Genomic DNA, 20,126 nt, shown 5'->3' with positions numbered 1-20,126 from the left:
TAACATAACTTTTTTTGAGGTGGAAAATTTTATCTGTCTTAATTCTGAGATATTTCTATCCTTTACTCCCCTCTCTCACCCTTCACTAGCTTATTTTAACAGGAATTTATGGAAGATCTATGTACAAAATATGCAACAGTCCTCTTATGAAAGGATTTTTCTAAAGTTTTCCACCTTTTTTTGAATTCTGCCAATGTTGTTTTCTAAGTTAGGATTAAAATATTGATTCTGCAAAAATTCAGTATTTTTAAAGGAAGTTCAGGGAAGTAATGGTGTTTTGTGGAAAGCTTATGGTGACTTGTTGATTCAGATGCTACACTACTCATTTAATTTCTTAAATTCTGTTTCCTTACCTGCTAACCAGGGATACCATATTTTTTTAAGAGTTCTTATGAGGTTTAAAAATGTAGTCTGGGTGCAGTAGTCATGATTCCTACAGAACCTTGTGGTGTCACTTTCTCTTTTTTAAAAAAAAATCATATTTTGTATGTATTTGTTCATTTCTCTGGTGGATGCTTATTTGAATTTTGGTAGTACTGGTATTTTATGAAGTATTCTTGGTTATCCTAGTACAGGAGAAGATAGGAAAATCTGGCAGAATACTTTACCTTGTTAGAAAAGTTATTTTTCCTGAATTTGGAGCAGTAAAAGTCTTGCTCATCAATTACAAAATGCAAACTAGAGATAGTTTGATAGGACTTGTTTTGGGGTTCCTCCCTGACATTTTCTTGCTGAACTTGGGAGCTGTCACGTCGTATATAGGCAGAGTCACAGTCTCTTCCCTTCCCTCCCCGTTCCACATGTGAGTCTGCTGCAGGCCTGCAGTAGAGCAACAAAATTAAATCGATGTATCACAATCATCGCTCTAATAATTAATGCATTTTATAATGAATCATATCTTTATTCATTATTGTAGCTGGGTAAATAAGCAGTAATTATGCAGTGTAAAATCTCATGAAACAATGAACTTTCTCCTCTGTTTTATAATTATGAAATGTGGTGATAGTTTTATTTGTGATGTTGTGAACAGCACTGCATAAATACTGTGGATTTTTTTAATGAGAGGTGGATTTTTTTTTTTTTTTTGGTCATTGAATTGGGTATCTTCATATTACTTTTGCTCTTCATTTGAAATGACTGGAGCTGAATGGTTCGTTTCAGAAAAACAGGTGGTAGTTTTAATTCTGTTTAAGCTCTCAGTGATATATACCATTTACTTCACTAGTGGAAACTTTTCCAAGTTGTCTTGCCAAGACTATAAAAGTAGGAAACTTGAGGAAAGGTTTTCTTCCTAATTAAAGCAATCACAGAAATAAAAAAAAAAAATCAGTCTAGCTAAATAAATTATTTCTAAGAGTTATTTTTTTTTACACTTTTTTTTAATCAGATCCTGTCAGCTTGATTTTCAAAATTTATTCAGCATTCGAGCTTTAAAAAAAATTAAACTGTTTCCATTGCTCTTGTCTGGACTATGGTGTAAACTGCTTCCTGCCTAGTCTGACTTCCACCTTCCAAACCTCCTTATCCTTACATTGTCTGAGGTGTAAGACTTTGAATTGCAGGCTTTGGAGATGAGGAGAGCCTTGGTTAGAGATAGGGATTTGGGAGTTGTCAGCAGTTAGATGGTGGTTGAAGCCATTGAAATGAATGAAATCACTTGGAGTGAGTGGAATTCAGACATTTATTCATTTATTGAGCCAGACACTGCAGTGGGTGCTAGGGCTGCCTCAGTGAACAAGACAGACTTGGACGCTCTCCTCTTAGAGCTCGGTGTGCCCAGGCAAGTACCACAGAGTAACAGGTAATCACAGTACCTGTGTGTGTTGGGTGTTTGTGAGTGATCAGGGAGGTTTTAGAATGCTAATAGGGAGAGAAGAGGGGTCCTGGGGAATACCACCATTCAGTGGTTGGCTTATTAGAAAAGATCTGGTATAGGAGACTAGGGAGTGGCTAGAGAAATGGGGAGAGAACCAAAAGTGGAGACTCAAATGAGGGAAGATTGCAGAGAGGAAGCAATTAGAATTAATATTGTATTAGTTACCACTAATCCAATGTGTTAGCCATTGCTTGAAGTGCCTTACATGTATTCATGCATTTTTTTACTCACCGCATCCCTTATAAGGTTACCTTCATTTTAAAGGTGAGGAAATTTAGGTTGGAGAGATTAAAGAACTTTCCTAAGATCACATAGGAGATAAGTAGTGGAGCTAGGATCAGCAGTATGAGAGACCACAGTGACATCACTTGCTTAGCTTCTTACCTGGGAAATTATGGGGGGCCTTGGAAGAGAGTAGTTGTAGTGGGGTCCTGTGGCTAGCTGCTAGATTGTGATAAATTGAGGGGCATTGAAAGTTGAGGGAACAGAGGTAGTGCTTGTGAATTACTTTTTCAATTTTAATGTTGTGTTATTATTTAAAGTTTTGTACCTTCCGTAAAAAAGGGATGAATATAGTTGGCCTGCCCTCTGCCTTTGCATCTGTGCCCCCTTTTCCTCCTCAGGTAAAACCAGGTCAGGTTATATTCCATCATTATTTTCCTGGTTCCTCTTCTCTGACTTGGGCCTTGCTATAGTCCACCAAGACGTAAATCTTTAACTTGTCTTGTCATAAGAATTGTACTGTAGACAACTATCTTTTTTTTTTTTTTTAACTCAACATTGTAGTAAGGTTGATAAGCCAAGTAAGTAAATAATTTGATATTAAAAATTTGAAACTAAAAGCTGTGTTTTTAGGAAAGTTTGTTAAACCTGGGACTGCTGAAGTGAATTAATCTTGATGTTTTAGAACTAGAAGACCCTCTCAGAAATCATTACTACATTCCCTTATTTCACAGATGAGGACAGACTATGTGATCTATCCAGGCTCAAACAGTGAGTGAAATCTTGGCCCAAGATTCAGGTCTTGAGACCAGTATGCCTTCTATAGTGCCATTACTTTTAAAAGCAACTTTTGAAAGTAATAGTGGCTTCAGAATAGACCTGGCTTCTGCAGTCAGCTTACATTACATAAGTCACTTGAAGTATAAATAAAGCAAGAACCACAATACCCTCTTTGAGGGTATTTTGTTTGATTTCTTTTCTATTAATGAGCAGTGAGAAATGGAACTCTCCCAGTGATGTATCAAGTGATGCTATCACCTTATCTATACTTAATATTGAGTTGAGGGAGAGTAAAGACTCCAGATAAAACAAATTTTCTATAGTTTGGATATTTTGAAGAAAATATATTTTAAAAAAGGAGACTTAGATTTTATTATAGTTGCTTTCAGTCTTCATGTGCCTGAGGAAATTTTACGCTCAACTTTTACAGTTCAAATCTGACATCCAGATGCCATGTTTCATGTTACTTTGTCATATAATTAAATGTCTGTAGGGTAGGTAGTAATTCTGAAAAGCATTATTATTCCTGTGATCACTTTAAGTTCATTGTTAGTTTCCAATAAAGGAACTTAATTGCAGTCTCAAAAATAATATCATTATTTAGTAAGCACTGGGTATAAAATTGTCAGAATCCATATGTGTAGGGCAAGATGATGTTTGTTGATTGAATTTGGAGCAGATTGTTTTGAAGAACGCGAATTTAGAGTAATTGCTCTTATCCGGAAGTGATTATCTCTGGATAGAGATGCAGAGCTTGAGGGGGAACATGTTTTAGACTGGAAAGAATGTGTTGGCATTAGGCTTGCTTGAGGCATTTTGCCTTTTCTTCATTGTGTCTTGTTTTCCATTCTCAAAACTTTTGAGAGCATTGGAAAATAAAGTAATTAAAACAAAATGACAAATTTATTGTTTAATTTGTTTAATTAGCTACACCTGTTTTTTTGTCTCAAAGTTGTGTTTTTTAAGAACATGGATGTACTGCTTCTGTTTTTGTTTACATTTTAAAAATTAACTTTAAACTTAGTAAGAAAAGGAAATGTCATAGATTGCTTGCCCTAAGCTATAGTTGCTGATGGTGTACATGTGTCCATTTGCTCCTCTAGTTAATTGTTTACTTCTGGCTTATAAAATACATGTATTTTTAAAAATTTAATTTCTTGGTGTAGATTCTAGTATGCCTTATTAGGAATGGTTGATGTCCAGTCATCTAAGCTTAGCATTATAGAATTTTAAAGCTGAAAAAATAATTTAGATAAAATATACTTTATTTTTTCCGTTTAATAAGTGAGATAACATATGACCAAAGAGGCTAAGTTTTATGTAAAGTGACACCTGAGCTAGTGGCAGATCTACGACAACAGAGAATTGGTTGCATTAATATGATAGGTCCAGGGATCTTTAATTTTTGCAAGCTCTGATATACATTTAACATTTAATTCATATAAATTCTGTTTGAACTTGTACATTATTTTCAAAAAGAATTTGTATAAAATAGAGTAGCTCTATGTAGAATCTAGAATCATGGAACCTTAGATTGGAAAGAATTTGAAGGCCTATGGCAGGAATTTCATGGATCCCTTAAGTTTTTATAGCTTTTGCAAATTTGTAATTTTCCACATTGTCCCTTTTCCGTTTCCGACAGTGCGGCATGTTGTCTTCTCAAGTATCTGCAAACAAATTAATAGAGCTGAATTTAAGTTTATTTAAAACATGTTCTTTTATATTTCTAACTGTGAATTCTTTTAAGGACAGGAATTTTGTCTTTATTGTTCTACATGGCCTCATAATCTCTGAAGTTATGCTCATTTTTGTCCCTAGGCCTTTGTATGTGCTATTCCCTCTGCCTTGAATACTCTGCTGCCTCGGTGGCCTCAATTCTCATGTTACCAGTTTAGCATCCACCCATTTTTCAGGGCTGACTACTGAGGTTCTGAGGTTGGGCACAAATTTTAGTCTCTCTTCGTTTGTGAAGTAGAAGAATATACTAAATGATTTCTCTGAAGGTTCTCTAACTCCGAACTGTCACCAATCCCACAAAACTGGGTTAGGTGTCCCTGCATGCGTTTTTGTACCGCTTTGTTCTTTCCATGTCATAGTACTCAGCACAGTTTATAATACTTGTTATTATGTGTCTCTCTATCAGACTGTTGGACTATGGGAGGCTTATCTGCATCTTGCTCTTGTGGACTCTCTTACATGTAAGAGCTCAATATATTTGTTGAATAAATTATGTTTAAGAGGTACTTAGAGAATATTTCGTGTGAGTGAATAGATGAATTAATACTGAAGAAGAGTGCCTATGAAAGAGTAACTTGTGGTTGATGAATATATATTTTCTCAGTGGCTCGTGATATAATATTTTAATAGTTGCCTTACTTTACTATGAACTGTAACTGAATTGGCAAGTAAGTAATGTGGATATGGCGTAGTGCTTCTCTTATTGAGAACTGTTTTTTAAAAATACCTTCAGATTAATTAAATGTAAGAGATGCTCTTCTCTCTCCTCGAGTTCTGTTCTTTTCTTCTTTCTCACCCCAGTCCCATACCAAACATATCCATTTGTATAAACATATCCTGAAAATGAAAACTCACTGTGAGGACTGTAAATCATATACACAGTACATATTTTGCAAAGTAGTATATTGTGCACACAAGTCAACTTATTTATTTATTTACTAAGTCCTCACTGATACTAAGACTGATTAAGGCTTCTGTATAGACAATTCACAGAACCTTTCTTACTATTCAGGTATGTATTCAATTTTTTCATTGTGTTGCTTTTTCAAAAAAATCATTAATTTGTCAGAATTCTTAATATAGTTTGGTTATGAGACTTTTGGATATATATATGTTTATTTTAATGTCTTCTACTCTGATTTTTATTCTCTTATTGTCTTTGAAGGAAGAGAAGTTGGTAATTATATATAATATATTTACTATATATAAATATAACAAAACCACTTTATCAATATTTTCCCATGTGGCTAGTGATTTTTGAATCCTGTTTAAGAAATGTATCAGGGCATCTGGGTGGCTCAATTGGTTAACCATCCGACTCTTGATATTGGCTCACGGTTGTGAGATTAGGCCCTGCATTTTGCTCTGTGCGCTGGGCATGAAGCCTGCTTAAGATTCTCTCTCCTTCTGCTGCTCCCCGCTCATGCACTCTGTGTCTCTCTTAAAAAAAAAAAAAGAAATATTATGTTAATTCCACTATCGTGAATATTTTGTATTATCTTCTTTCATTCTAAAGATGTTTTATTGTCTTATCTTTCACATTACCATCTATAATTTATTCCCTTTTTCCGTGCAGGTAATCAGTTGTACCAGTATCAGTTAATGAAATGAGTATCTGTCTTTCCTTGCTCTGCAGTATTACCTTTGTCATAAATCAAGAGTTTGGGTTCATTCTGAATTCTCTGTTCTCTTTGTTTGACCTCTTTATCCTTGTGTGAATCACTGAAATGTCTTTAATCACTTCAGCTTTATTAAAAGCTTTAATTTCTGGAGCATAAGTATTCCTGCTCCTTCTTTTTTCTTCTTCATCAAGATTCTCTTGACTATTCTTGGCCCTTTGCATTTGCTTATAACTTGAAAACTGAACTTGGCTGCTTGGGTTTCTCTTTCCCTCTGTTGCCCCACCGCCCCACTGCCCCCCACCCCTGCTTCTCTCTGTCTCTCTTCCTCAAATAAATAAATCTTTTTTTAAAAAATCAGCTTGGTAGGCACCCCCCCCACCCCAAATTGGATTTCAATTGGAATTAAGTCTCTTGATCAATTTGGGGAGAATTAGAAAGTTAACATCTTTGCAGTCCATGAATATGGTAGATCCCCTCACTTATTTTAGGTCTTCAATTTTTCTCAAAGTTTTTTGTGAAATCTTTGATAATGTTCGTTATGTTTATTCTTAGGTATTTAGGTTTTTTTTGAATGCGGTTATAAGTGACATCTTTTAAAATTTTACTTTATAGTTTCTTTTTTTATTCTGTTACCGAGGAAAAGTAAATTTTTGTGTATTGACTTTGTGTCTGCCTGCCTTGCTAAATTCACTTATTAGTCTTTTTTTTTTTTTTTAAAGATTTTATTTATTTATGTGACAGAGAGACAGCCAGCGAGAGAGGGAACACAAGCAGGGGGAGTGGGAGAGGAAGAAGCAGGCTCCCAGCGGAGGAGCCCGATGTGGGGCTCGATCCCGGAACGCCGGGATCACGCTCTGAGCGGAAGGCAGACGCTTAACGACTGCGCTACCCAGGCGCCCCTCACTTATTAGTCTTAATAGTGTATATGTAGATTCTTTGAGTTTTCTATGTAAATGATTACATTATGTCTTTACATGTGTACAGTCTGCTGATAATGACAGTTTTATTTCATTCCTTTTAATCTCTATGCTTATTATTTCTTTTTCTTATTGCCCTGGTTAGGATTCCTAGCATCATTTTTAGTGTAAGTAGTAAGTTATTCTTATCTCGTTCTTGATCCTAGGGAGAAGGTTTCTAATATTTTACAGTTAACAGTTGTTTTTTTTTTTTTTTTTTTAATTTTACTTATTTGAGCGAGAGAGAGAATGAGAGAGAGAAAGCACGAGAGGAGGGAGGGTCATAGAGAGAAGCAGACTCCCCACTGAGCATAGAGCCCAATGTGGAACTTGATCCTGGGACTCTGGGATCATGACCTGAGCTGAAGGCAGATGCTTAACCGACTGAGCCACCCAGGCACCCCACAGTTAAGAATTATATTCACCCTATGTTTTTTGTAGCTAATCTAGTAAAGAATTTCCATCTGGTCCTAGTTGGTTTTTAATAATTAACTGTTGATTTTTTATGATAGTACTTATCTGTGTCTATTGAGATAATCATATTGTTTCTCTTTTAATAATGTGGAAAATGGTGTTCATTGATCTTCACATGTGAAACCAGCCTCATATTCTTGGAACATAACCATCTTGTCATGATGTATAATCCTTTGTTTAATTATGTTTTTGCTGATGTTTCGTTTGGGATATTTGCACATATGTTCATGAGAGAGATTCACTTATAATTTTGTTTACTTATAATGTACTTTTAAGATTTGATGAGCACGGCTGTGCTGTCCTTCTGAGTCAATTTGAGAATTGTTCTGGCTTTTATTTTTCTCTGGAAGACTTTTTGTAAGCTTAGTGTTGTATTCATCCTTAAATACTTCATAACATTTTCCAGTGAAGTGATTTGTGTTTGGAATTTTGTCTGTAGGAAAAGTTTTAATTACAGAATAAATTTATTTAATAGCTATTGGAATATTCAGTTATGTGGTTTTTTTGTTTGTGTGTTAGTTCTGATAAGCTTTTTCTCCTAGAAATTTCTTCATTTCACATAATCCATTTTGAGTCTATTTTTGTGTATGGTATAAGGAAATGGTCCAGTTTCATTCTTTTGCATGTGGCTGTGCAATTTTCCCAATACCATTTGTTGAAGAGACTGTCTTTTTTCCATTGGATCTTCTTTCCTGTTTTGTTGAAGATTAGTTGACCATAGAGTTGGGAGTCCATTTCTAAGTTCTCTATTTTGTTCCATTGGTCTATGTGCCTGTTTTTGTGCCAGTACCATACTCTCTTGATGATTACAGCTTTGTAATAGAGCTTGAAGTCCGGAATATAATGGACATTTTTATGGTAGTGTCTTCCCATTCAAGAACTTGGAATGTCACTCTTTTATTCATATTTTTCTCTTCATTAAAATTTCTCCATAGAGGTCTTATATGTTTTTGGTTAGGTTAATTCCTAGCTAATTTATCATTTTTGTGAGTATTGCAAATGGTGTCTTTTTTTAAAATTGTATTTTAAATTTGCTCTTCTTGGTGTAGAGAAGTTTTATATTGATAATTTTTTTTTTTTGTCAGTCTTCAACCTTGTTTAACTCTTTATTAATTCAACTTGTTTTCTTCTGATCTTTTTTGGCTTTTCTGGGTAGATGATTGTCATATGCAAATAATGGAAGTTTTATTTCTTTCCATCCTTTTACCTTTCTCTCACTTTCATTTTTTCTGTTCTTAGTAGCCAGGACCTCCATGAGTAAATTATCCAGTAATAGTAATAGTGACATCTTTGTCTTGTTGCCAATTTTAGAGAATGCATATAAAGTCTTTGTATTAAGTGTAATGTTTGCTAAAGATTTCTGGAATATAATCTTAATCAAATACACTTTGCTAAGAGCATTTTAAATTATTTTTATCATTATAAATAGATGTTGAATCTTATCAAATATTTTTTTCCGGTACAGTAAAAATAATAATTATTCTCAATTTAGTCAGCGTGGTGAGTTAATAGTTTTTCTGATGAACTGGCCTTTTATTTCAGAGATAAACTCTTTGTGAATATTATGGATCTTATTAATACAATTTTAGACTTAGTTAACTAATATCTTATTTAGACTTTTGCCACATGCCCACAAGTTGCATTATCCTCCTAAAATGTTTGAGTGATTTTTGCTCTCACTTATTAAAAACCTCAGTCTATATACATATAATCAGGAGAAAGAAAAAGGATAAGTCTAAAAAAATCTCGCGGGATTGTTATTTCTGTCATGATCCAGTTAGGAGATCGAACCTATACCAGTTACTTTTACAGAGATAATTTCATATAAAGAATTGATAACCAATTATAAAATGTTAACTAAATAATTCAAGGTAGCAACTACAGGAAGGACCTATCACTCCTGAGGCTGGGAAAACAAAGGGAAACAGTTGAAATTATTAAAACCTAGAAGATGAGCTGTAACTCAAGCCCCTGAAGAGTAGCAGCCTGATGCTCTGAAGGCTAACTCAGACTTCTGAGAAGGTAGCACTGCTTGGTTTGTGCTGGTGTCCCTCAAGGGTTGTAGCATGATGGTCACAGGAATGGCAAACAGACAGTAAGTCCATGGAACATAAACAGGAAGGAATGAGTCCCTTTGCCCTCTTCAGCTTTGCTGTCTCCCTCTAGAGCTTTGCTGTAGCATTAGCAAAATCTACTATGGAGCTAAAAAGTAGTTTGCAGTCTCAGCCCCAGAGCTGAGTATAGAAGCATGATTTTCAAGCTAAGAGTCAGTAATTTAATAAGTGGTACAATTGAAAACTAAATCAGATAATATTTAAATACGCTCTCTGTGAGCTACAAAAGACATCATGTAGCAAATTAGATATTAAGAATAGAATGTTAATAAAAATTCTGTTTTAAATGTTCTCTAAGATGAAATCATAACAAATACATTTTATTAGGAAATAAGTGTTAAAAATAACTGCATTCTGCTTGAGTGTTTGGAAAAGATCAATAGAATAACCCCAAGAGGAGGGAAATTAAAAATGTAAGGTTGGGTTAATGGAATAGAGAACAAAACAACAAAGTTAAAAAAAATTCATCCTTTGAAAAGATTTTTAAGATTATGAAGTCAGACCAAGGCCCATTCAAGAGATAGGAGCATACTATTGGTATTTTTAGTGAAAGGAAAAAGAAGATACAAATGAAACACCAAGAGAAGAATTAACTACAGACCAAATAGAGATTAAAACAAAACAAAACAAAACAAATGTTCCTCCTGTATGTTAAAAACCCTCCCTGCAGAAGAATAATGTGGGCTATCTATCTGACAGACTTTTCCTATTAATTTCCTGGCAGCCTCATGATTGACTTTACTTTGATTCACTATACTCTGTTAATGTAAATACATGTATTAACATTTCCAGTACAATTTCTAACATAATAGAAAACGAGTCATATAACTTCAAAACTAGTAGAAGGCAAAATGGAATGTAGAAAGGACAAAACAAAAATCAATCAGTCTGAAAGAACACAAGAAAAGAAGACGGTGGGGCTTAGACTATAGCCATATTAACATCAGATCAAGGAATTTTAAGGCAAAAAGCATCCCTGCAGAGAAAGATGAGTACTGCATATTGATAAAACGTTCAGTTCATTGGGGAGACGTAACTATTTTAAAGGTAGCTGTGAAATGTATAAAGCAAAACTTTCTGTAACTACAAGGAGAAACGAACAAAGCAGACATTTTAGTGAGAGAATTTTAATGTGTCTCTTTCAGTGGTTGAGGATAGAGAAGATTTGAACAAAAAATCAAAAAACTTGAACTAGTGGGTGTATGTTTGGAATACTGAAACCAAAAAATATATATTGAAGCACACATAAAACATTTATGAATTTATAATTCAAAAGATTTCATTTAATACAGCCCTTATTTCTGACCAAAAAATTCATTTAAGTTAAAAATCAATAAATTAGAAAATTTTGTAGTTTGTAAATTACAAAACTCTAAATAACTCATTGGTTGAATTATAATATGCAAATGAAAAGCTTTTTAGTATTGAACAATGCAGATATATTAAAATTTGTGGCATATAGCTAAAGCAATGCTAATAGGGGAATTTATAACCTGAAATTCTTAAATTAGAAATGAGGAAAGGTTCAAAAATAACAAGCCAGGCATTGTCATTAAAAAATAATAGACTCTAGAAAACAGAATATTTAATACAGATTGGGCAGAAATGGACAGAAGAGGAAGACGATTACAAAAAAGAAATAGAGTGTTTTGTGTACGAGATCTTCCACGCTAACTGTATGCTCCATTCCTTGCTACCTCTACATGGTCACAGTGGGCCCTAGGGTTATCTCAGCTTCTGCTCAGCATCTCTTGTTGATCTTATTAATCTTCACTGGAAGCTCCTCTTGAGAGATTGTTTACTTCTATTTAAAGAATAGTTCTTGGTTTTATTGGGGCGGGGAGGCAAAAACTTGCTAGCCTTTCTCTCGGTCCCAACTGCTTGCAGTCCTTAAATTACCCAAATCATTTTTCAGGGCACCACTATTCTTTGTATTTGTTTCTTCTTGTATTATCCCTGGTTCTTCTAGGTTGCTTTTTTTTTTTCTATGTATTTTGTTTCTTCATAGTGCTTGTTAGAAAGCATCCTTAGATATCTAGTGATCTTTGGGTGCTTTCTCATATTTAAAAGTGGAGCTCCTAAAAATTGAGTAGGTACTCTGAACTGTGGGGGCATGTGAGTTTGTGGTCTTCCATGTAGTGAGTTCCGCACGGACCCTTTCCTTGGGTGAACAAACCTGTCAGTATCCTTAGTCTTTCCTCTTGGGCTGGTACCTGTCTAGGAGAAGGATCTTTTAACTTCATATGTGGCAGGTGTATCCTGATGGTAAACTCTGGGAGCAGCAAGGAAGAACAGAATGGGAGGAGTGGGGAGTCTCACTAATTTCTCTATTCAGTATGATTCCCTTGTCTTTAACTGCGCTTTACGTTCCCTCAATTCAGAAACGGTTTGTGTTACTTATGCAGAGAAGACATCTTCAGAGGTGGGGTACAGGAAAAGTCATCTGACTCCATGCAATTAGGGAGGGAATCTTGATGATGTAACTGCTTCCTAAAAGACTTCTCTCCTAACCTTCCATTTTTCTCTTTCTAACCCCGATTTTTCTATTTCTTTTTCCAGAAGTGATTTATGCTGTCCAACTTTGAGCTTTTTTGATTATATGTGGGTAGGGTGAATAAGAGGGGCATTTATTGGCATAAATCTGGTTTATAAATTTGGTTTATAAATCTGGTTCCTCTGAGATTTTTTTTACTGTATGTGTGTCAGCTTTCCTGGGTCAGTTATATTCAGTCACTACTTGTTTATTAGCTGTCCAGTTTCCAAAATTTTTGTTGCTATTATATTGTTTTCTCTCCCGTTTGCCTTTCCAGATTTATGTTTCTTTAAAAATTCCCTTTATAACTCATTGTAGTGGGATTTTAGGAGGGAACAAAAGTAAGTGCTTGGATTTAATCTACTGTCTTTACTAGCTTGAATGACTTTACTTCAAGCCTTCATTTTTCAACTCTTGATTGATATACTCAGTAGTGGCTCACTGTCATCTTTTAATTTTAGATTTATTTGAGAAATAGTAGGTAAATATATATTCGTATCATTTGGATATGTTAAATTGTGCTGTGTTCATCACAGAATTAGTCTGTTTTATTATTTCTTAACTTTTGAAAACTTCTGTCTTTATTTTTTTTTTGCCTTTTCTATCTTTGGGAGTCACTCCTTTTTTCTTGGTATCTTCATAGATGTGGAAATTTTTGCCCCCCTCTAAATTCTGTAGTTTGCATTTGAAATCACGGATGTTTTGCTATTTTATAAATATATACTTATAATATTGTACATGCTTTTAAAAACCTTATATTGTCTTTTTTCCAAATCCCTTCCTCACATGAAAATAATTGGTCTTCTTTCTTGTCAGGCTTTATGCTTACATGTCATAAATGTGGCAGGAAAATTATTTGGCTACTTCGTTTCAGTTTTTAGTATCTCAGTTCTGGTAAGAGTGATGTATCTGGTTTAAATTAAAAATATTGACCAATATTGCCAGAGAGCCATTTGAGACATGAAGAAGAGTCAGATTCTTCTGGTCATTTGATTACTTCCACTTATATAAGATTTTATAGGAATTCCTTAAGTTCTTTTGGACCACTGATGTGCTGTTTAATACAACACAGGACTTTAGTTACTGCAGTTTTATCTATTTAGTTTTTTTTATGCTGCTGTACCATTTAACTAAAACGTATGTTAAGCAGTGAAACAGTCTAATTTAATATTAACTTTTATTTTTGTGTTGAGAGTTGTGAAGGGTCTGAGCTTTTACTCTGCCTGGAAGCTAGTAAGTTTTCCAAGTGCTTGCAGAAAATACAGTATTCCTGGGTCATGGGGTACCTGGCTGCCTCAGTCATTGGAGCATGTGACTCTTGATCTTGGGATTGTGAGTTCAGGCCCCACACTGGGCTTAGGGCTTACTTAAAAAAAAAAAAAAAATCCGTGGGTCACAGTCAAAGGCCAGAATATTACAGCAACAGAAGTAGTCAGAGCAGCAGCATTTGCACCGGTTCCTTGAGCTTCCCTTTTCACAGAGTGACATGAAGAAGGATTTTTTTCTTATGTAGCTATTTTTCCAGTTTAGCCTACTATCTCAGAGTCCTCCATGAATTTAGACTCACACTGATAGTTTCCTGGAAAAGATTACTATAGATCGATTTTCTGAATATCCTTGAGCTATTCACTTTTTTTTCTTACTAGTCAAAGATACCTTGCCTTCTGTTCTAGGAGTTTGTGTCTGCCTTCCTTGCCTCAGTGCTTCTGTTTCTCTATAAAAGTTCAAATAAGTGAAAGCAAGTAAAATGATAGTTATGGTATCATTTTATCTTTGTAAAAAATTCTTGGAGGCGTAGCATCCATGTGTTAGACAAAAGACCTTTAACATGATGGAGCTAGCTGGTGTCCCAGGACAAGTTCAGATATTCAGACTGAATTTCTGAGGGGTCTCTGAGACCAGAATTCTTCTAAATGGACCTTCATCATTAACTGGAACACAAAAGTCTCATTTTACTAAAGACTCTAAGGCAAAGAGCACATAGATAGGGACTTTGCTGCCTAGAGGTCTTTGTCACGGATCAAAGGGCTCTAAACCTGGCAACTTAGCTGTAAGGGAAGGAGAATTAGGACATTTAGTTTCGTCAGTGTTTAAACTGCAAGCAATAGCAAAACCAAAGAATTTGCATGTGTCACTTTCCAGGTCTACATGATCTCTTTCAAGTTGTTCTTGATTTCTCTAAATTTGACTTGGTTGAACATCTTTTTGGCTCCTGCAGTATTTTACTATTCTTATTCCACTCCTCCATCTCTTTGTATTCTATCTTCTTTTAAAAGCATCACTTCTTCTTATGCTTTTCAAATGATGGGCTTTCTTAGGAATGAGACTTTAGCTCCCATTCTTTCATACCTGGTCTCTTTCTAGACTCTTTTTATAGGTCTCTCCTATTCCTGTAATATCAGATCTCATGTGTACGCACACCACTCTAAAGTCTGATTCTTTCTTGCATTCCAAAACTACATTTCCAACTGCCAACTGAATATTTCCTTTAAGATGTTCTGCCAATACCTTATAAAATTTATAACTCTGGGTTGAATGTATTAATAAAAAGGGCAGAGGCAAGAGGTGTGTTATTCCCTAGGTTATTTTGATAACTCTTTATGGTATTTTTTGTGTATGTTGTTTTGCAGGTTTTATTTCATGTTTATAAAGTGTCTGTCTTTTCATATTTCATATCAGTTTGTCATATTTTACTGCCCAAATTAAGCATTTGGATTTTTGCCTTCATCTCCCGTATTCTTGAGATACCTCTCCCCACCTCCATATATACACACAAGCACAAACAATTTTAAATGCTATAATATGTGTGAAGTTTGGGTTTATTATTAGTTTTTTGGTAATGGTTCAATCTGTATTTATGGGACAGAAAATAAATCTTGTATTACTTTTCTCTTTACAGGTCTATATGCCTTACGGAGAGTCCTGAAGAAACAGCCTAATCTCTCTGATAGCAAGATAGCTGGGTTGGTGAAGATTACTCTGAATGATTTCTTACAGGGGATGAATGACATCAGGCCCAGTGCCATGAGGGAAGTAGCAATTGATGTACCAAATGTAAGTCATTTGTACTCCCATGCTAGCTACACTATGTGAACTCTGAAAGAAACTGAGACTTCAGGGAAACAATGTACCTAGGCTAAACTTTAAGAAACTTTTTTTTTTTTTTAAAGATTTTATTTATTTATTTGACAGAGATAGAGACAGCCAGTGAGAGAGGGAACACAAGCAGGGGGAGTGGGAGAGGAAGAAGCAGGCTCACAACGGAAGAGCCCGGTGTGGGGCTCGATCCCATTATGCCGGGATCACGTCCTGAGCCGAAGGCAGACGCTTAACCGCTGTGCCACCCAGGTGCCCCGAAACATTTTTTTTTTTAATTAAAATTTTTATGGATGTAATTGGAGCTTCAGTGCAGTTGTAAGAAATACTTTAGGGAGATCCTGTATATTCTTCACTCTCTTTCCCCCCAGTGTAAACAGTCTTGAAAACAATACTACAGTGTCACAAGCAGTATATTCATATTGATATAATCACTGATCTTATTCAGATTTCTACAATGTTACTTGTACTTGTGTGTGTGTGTTTAGTTCTGTGCAGTTTTAATACTTATAAAGGTTTGTGTGTCCATCACAAGAATCAAGATACAGAATAGTTCTGTTACCATGATGATCCCTAGCTTTGCCCCTTCATAACCCTACTTAGCGTGTACCCACACCCATTTCTAAAATTCTGTCATTTTAGAAGTGTTATACAATGGAGTTGTATAGTAGCAGCCATTTTGTATTAGTTTTTCCCCATTTAGCATAATTTCCAGGAGATTCATCCAAGTTGCTATGTGTAGCAGTAGTTTGTTCCTTGCTGTTGCTGAGTAATATGCCGTGGTATGGCTGTACCATAGTTTGTTGAACCATTCATCTGTTGAAAGACATCTGATCTGTTTCTAGCTTGGGGTGATTATGAATAAACCTGCTGTGAACATTCATGTGCAGGTACTGTGTAAATGTAAATTTTTGTTTCTCCGGAATAAATGCACAAGAGTACAACTGCTGGGTTGTATGCTAATTGCATATTTAGTCTTATAAGAAAGTGTTTACTAGGCTAATTTTAGAACACAAAGAATCTTCTAGTTATGCTGCCTCTACTGTTGATGCCTGGTGTTTCCTCAGGTTCCTTTACATTTTCTTCATCATTGACCTGCTTTGCAAAGTTCATAGTCAAATCACCACAAGGGCAACAGAAGCTACCTTTTATGGGTGAATCATCTGCTAGGTTATCATCTGAATGGGCCTAACATTCTGGAAAAAAGTGGACTAATAGTTCTCTTTGGATATATTAATATTTCTGGAAAATGAACACTGAAACAAAGCACTGACGGCATGTCCTACATTATATTGGGATAGGGGATGGACTGTTAAATTTGTCTTGATCACAAGAGGTTCGTATCTTAGTGTAGCTTGAGGAAAGTTTACAGATTGCTCTCTGACAGTTTTAGGAGAGCACTGATGGAAGAATGGAATTTTGTGACTGTTCTTTTCCTTTGCTTCTATCATATCACTCCATTAGTTTTTCTCTTTTGAGTTAGTCTTATTGCTTCCAAGATACTCCCTTGTAAAAGCTCTAACATTACAGTTAATTGAAAACTCAGAGCCTTGTGAGAGAGTCAGGCATAGTTTTGTGCCCTTTGCCCCATCGTGTATATATTAATAGTTCTCTTGGTCATTAACTAATGTTTTTTAATTGCTGTAAGCTAAAACAAAGAAACAAAAAACTTAAAGAGACTAAAAGGATAATAAATCAGTGGAATAGACTGTGTGGAATGATACAGTGGGGAGAAATCAGTGGATTTGTTTTCACTTTTTTTTTGGTTGTTTTGTTTTGTTTTGCTTTTTTTGTTTGTTTTTTAGTTTTAAAAGTGTTCTTGGACAATGTGTTTTGTGGCCAGATAAGTCTGGGAAATGCTGGTTTAAATAAAATCAGTTGTATTTCTTTGCTGCAGAGCTGTTCAGTGTCAAAAGAGGGCTATTATGGAAATTTATTTGGCCATAGACCATGTGGAGCAGATACCTTCTACATTTTACAGTGTGGTAGATTGCAAAAAGTGACTGCGGATTCTTCCCATCACTGTATGTTTGCCCTTTTTGCCCTGCAATATTGTAGCTCCTACCATAAAAGAGATGAAGTCAAGTTTTCCATCCTTTGAATTTGTACTTGGCCATGTAACTTGCTTTGGCTAATAGCTAATGGAATATTAGCAATCATGATGCAATCAGGCTTGAAACCACTGGGGCTTGCCTTTTCTCGCTGCTCTTTGAAACCCTGAATTAGTTATGCTAAGAAAACTGTGCTAGTTTCTTGGAGGATGAGAGACCATGTGGAGCAGAAGTGAGCCCTCTTAGCTGAGATCCCCTCCTTTCAGCCACCCTGCCAGTTGTCAAACATGTGACAGACACCATGCTAAACTACCTCACCCCAGACCAGAAGTTTACCCAGACCAGAAAAGCCACCCAGTTAACTCTTAGAATTGTCAGAAATAACGCATGTCTGTTGTTTAGAGCGCTAGGTTTTACATTTTCTACATCATTGACCTGCTTTGCAAAGTTTAGAGTCAAATCACCACAGGGCAACAGAAGCTACCTTTTATGGGTGAGTCATCTGCCAGGTTATCACCTGAGTGGGCCTAACATTCTGGGGAAAAATGGCCTTATAGTTCTCTTTGGATATATTAATATTTCTGGAAAATGAACATTGAAACAAAGCATTGATGGCATGTCCTACATTATATTGGGATAGTTAGCAAAAGTTTAAGTGGCAAAAAAGCTTGTTAACTTCTTATAGAACACAATTGTTTTGTAAATTAAGGTGGGAAACAATGCCCTAGAGGTCGGAACATCCCTAAGGACCAGCTTCTAGTTTAGGCAACTTTATGTGATTTTAAATTCTTTTTTGATTCCAAATTCACTAATGAAATTACAGCTTAACTTTGGGGTTTTACTGAAGCTGTGTAACACAACGTGCTAATTTCGTATGAATAACTTGACAACAGGAATTATGGAATAATGAATGATTGATGTTGGATTAGTAGAAGATTTTCATTTCTTTGGGATTTATGGTCTAAAGTTTGGGCACATTGGCATGAGTACTTTTACTTGTAGTATTTACCTGTATTTTATTGGCTACTGTCGCATAATATAATGGGTCAAGTAGATGCCTAGTCATCAAATGCCACATGCGAAAATTTCAGCTGATAGGGTTATAAACCAACTACACCATCCAAAAACACTTTAGTGTTTAAAAAAGTTTAGGAACTAAAGAAACACACAGTAAGTTTTTTCAGCTTAAAATGACTGCCAGTGGAGAATGTGTTTAAACAGTGGCTCTCCACTCTTGGAATTGCTGAACTGATTCATTCATCACGGGGACTGGTACTACAACTGCATTTTTAATTGCTCTAATGAAAGATTTTTTTTCCTTTATTTTCTTTTGATACAGTATTTACAATCCATGGACTTGTGCCATTTTCCATTTGGCACTTTATTACTTGGCCTAAGGCCACGGTGTACTGTGATGTTACTCGTGAGCTCTGGAGTGATTAGCCCTGGTCAAAATACTTTTCTTACATTGCTTTTTATGTTCACTTCAGATTGTAAAAATTTTCCTGAGAAGTCAACATTTCTGTAATTGGATTCCTAAACTTTACTCTTCTGCTTTCAGACTATTATATCAACAAAAATATCTCCCAAGTTATTTCTGCAGAAGGTTTACTACTTACTTTGCTATAGAAAACCTGTTTCAAGTAGATAGTTAATTGTGAGCATTATTTAATAGTAAATTGAGCATTCAACATCTTTTGAGAAAAGATTTCAGTGTGTAAAATTAAAACTTCTAAATCACAGTTGCCTAGTTATATTTAAGTTTAAAAGAAATGTCTTAAGATGGGAATATTGCCAATTATAATATGCGTTATTAATTTCAGAAGACCGTAAGTGTTAGCCACGTACTTAAATGTAATATTTCCTTTTTGTGGACCTTTTGAATTGGTGATTACACCAACTGGTGTATTAAAAGTCAAATGCATTTTACAATTGACTGGTTATTAAAATCAAATGTATTTCTTTACTATAGGAATCCTCAGAATCTTTGACTATGCCAGTATGAATTTTGAAATTTCAATTTTTCACCCAGAAATAACAACTGTTAACATTTTTGTTATAGTTCCAATAAATTTTTAAAATTTTGATAGGTGGTTTTTCTGTGCATATAGGTATTTTAATATAGTTAATCTTAGGATACATATGGTTTTATATTTTGCTTTAGTCATTTAAAATTATATGGTAAACATTGTACTTTAAAATTTCTCAGTAAACATCTTTTTAAGGACTGTATAATATACTGTTACGTGGATGAACTGTAATTGTTTTATTCTTCTTCCATTCTCAAATATCTGGTTTTTTTTCTGTTTTTCTCTAATATGATTATACACACATTTATATGCAAATCTTTGCATTTATGATTCCTAGAAGTGGAATTACCACACTAAAATATGTGGTTTTAAAGCTTGGGACAAATGTTATTAAGCTCTTTTTTTTCCCCCATAAATATTGTTTTGATCTATAAATATGTGATAAAAATTTAAAATTACAAAGAGCTTAAAATCTCATTTTATTTTTACTTTAGTCCTTTTCTATTTGCCACTAGAGTGTAATTTCTTGACTGAAAATGAGGAATAATACTGGATAATCTTTAAAGAAAATGAAAAAGAACTGTCAATTATATATATATATCTTCTCCTTCCTACAAAAATGTTAAAATTTTAAG

At 34.8% G+C, this 20,126-nt stretch overlaps 1 protein-coding gene across 1 annotated transcript in view; it reads left to right on the top strand.

The window, feature by feature from the left end:
- The window catches only part of SPATA5 (spermatogenesis associated 5), a 341,316-nt gene that overhangs the window by 25,134 nt on the left and 296,056 nt on the right, over nucleotides 1–20,126 (top strand). Inside the window, exon 10 of the mRNA XM_034661740.1 lies at nucleotides 15,214–15,368. Within this exon, the coding sequence (XP_034517631.1) occupies nucleotides 15,214–15,368 (155 nt within the window). The remainder of the gene's footprint in view (nucleotides 1–15,213; nucleotides 15,369–20,126) is intronic.

The sequence above is a fragment of the Ailuropoda melanoleuca genome, chromosome 5 (genome assembly GCF_002007445.2).
Source record: "Ailuropoda melanoleuca isolate Jingjing chromosome 5, ASM200744v2, whole genome shotgun sequence".
Lineage (NCBI taxonomy): Eukaryota > Metazoa > Chordata > Mammalia > Carnivora > Ursidae > Ailuropoda > Ailuropoda melanoleuca.
This window is presented reverse-complemented; position numbering and strand designations above follow the sequence as displayed.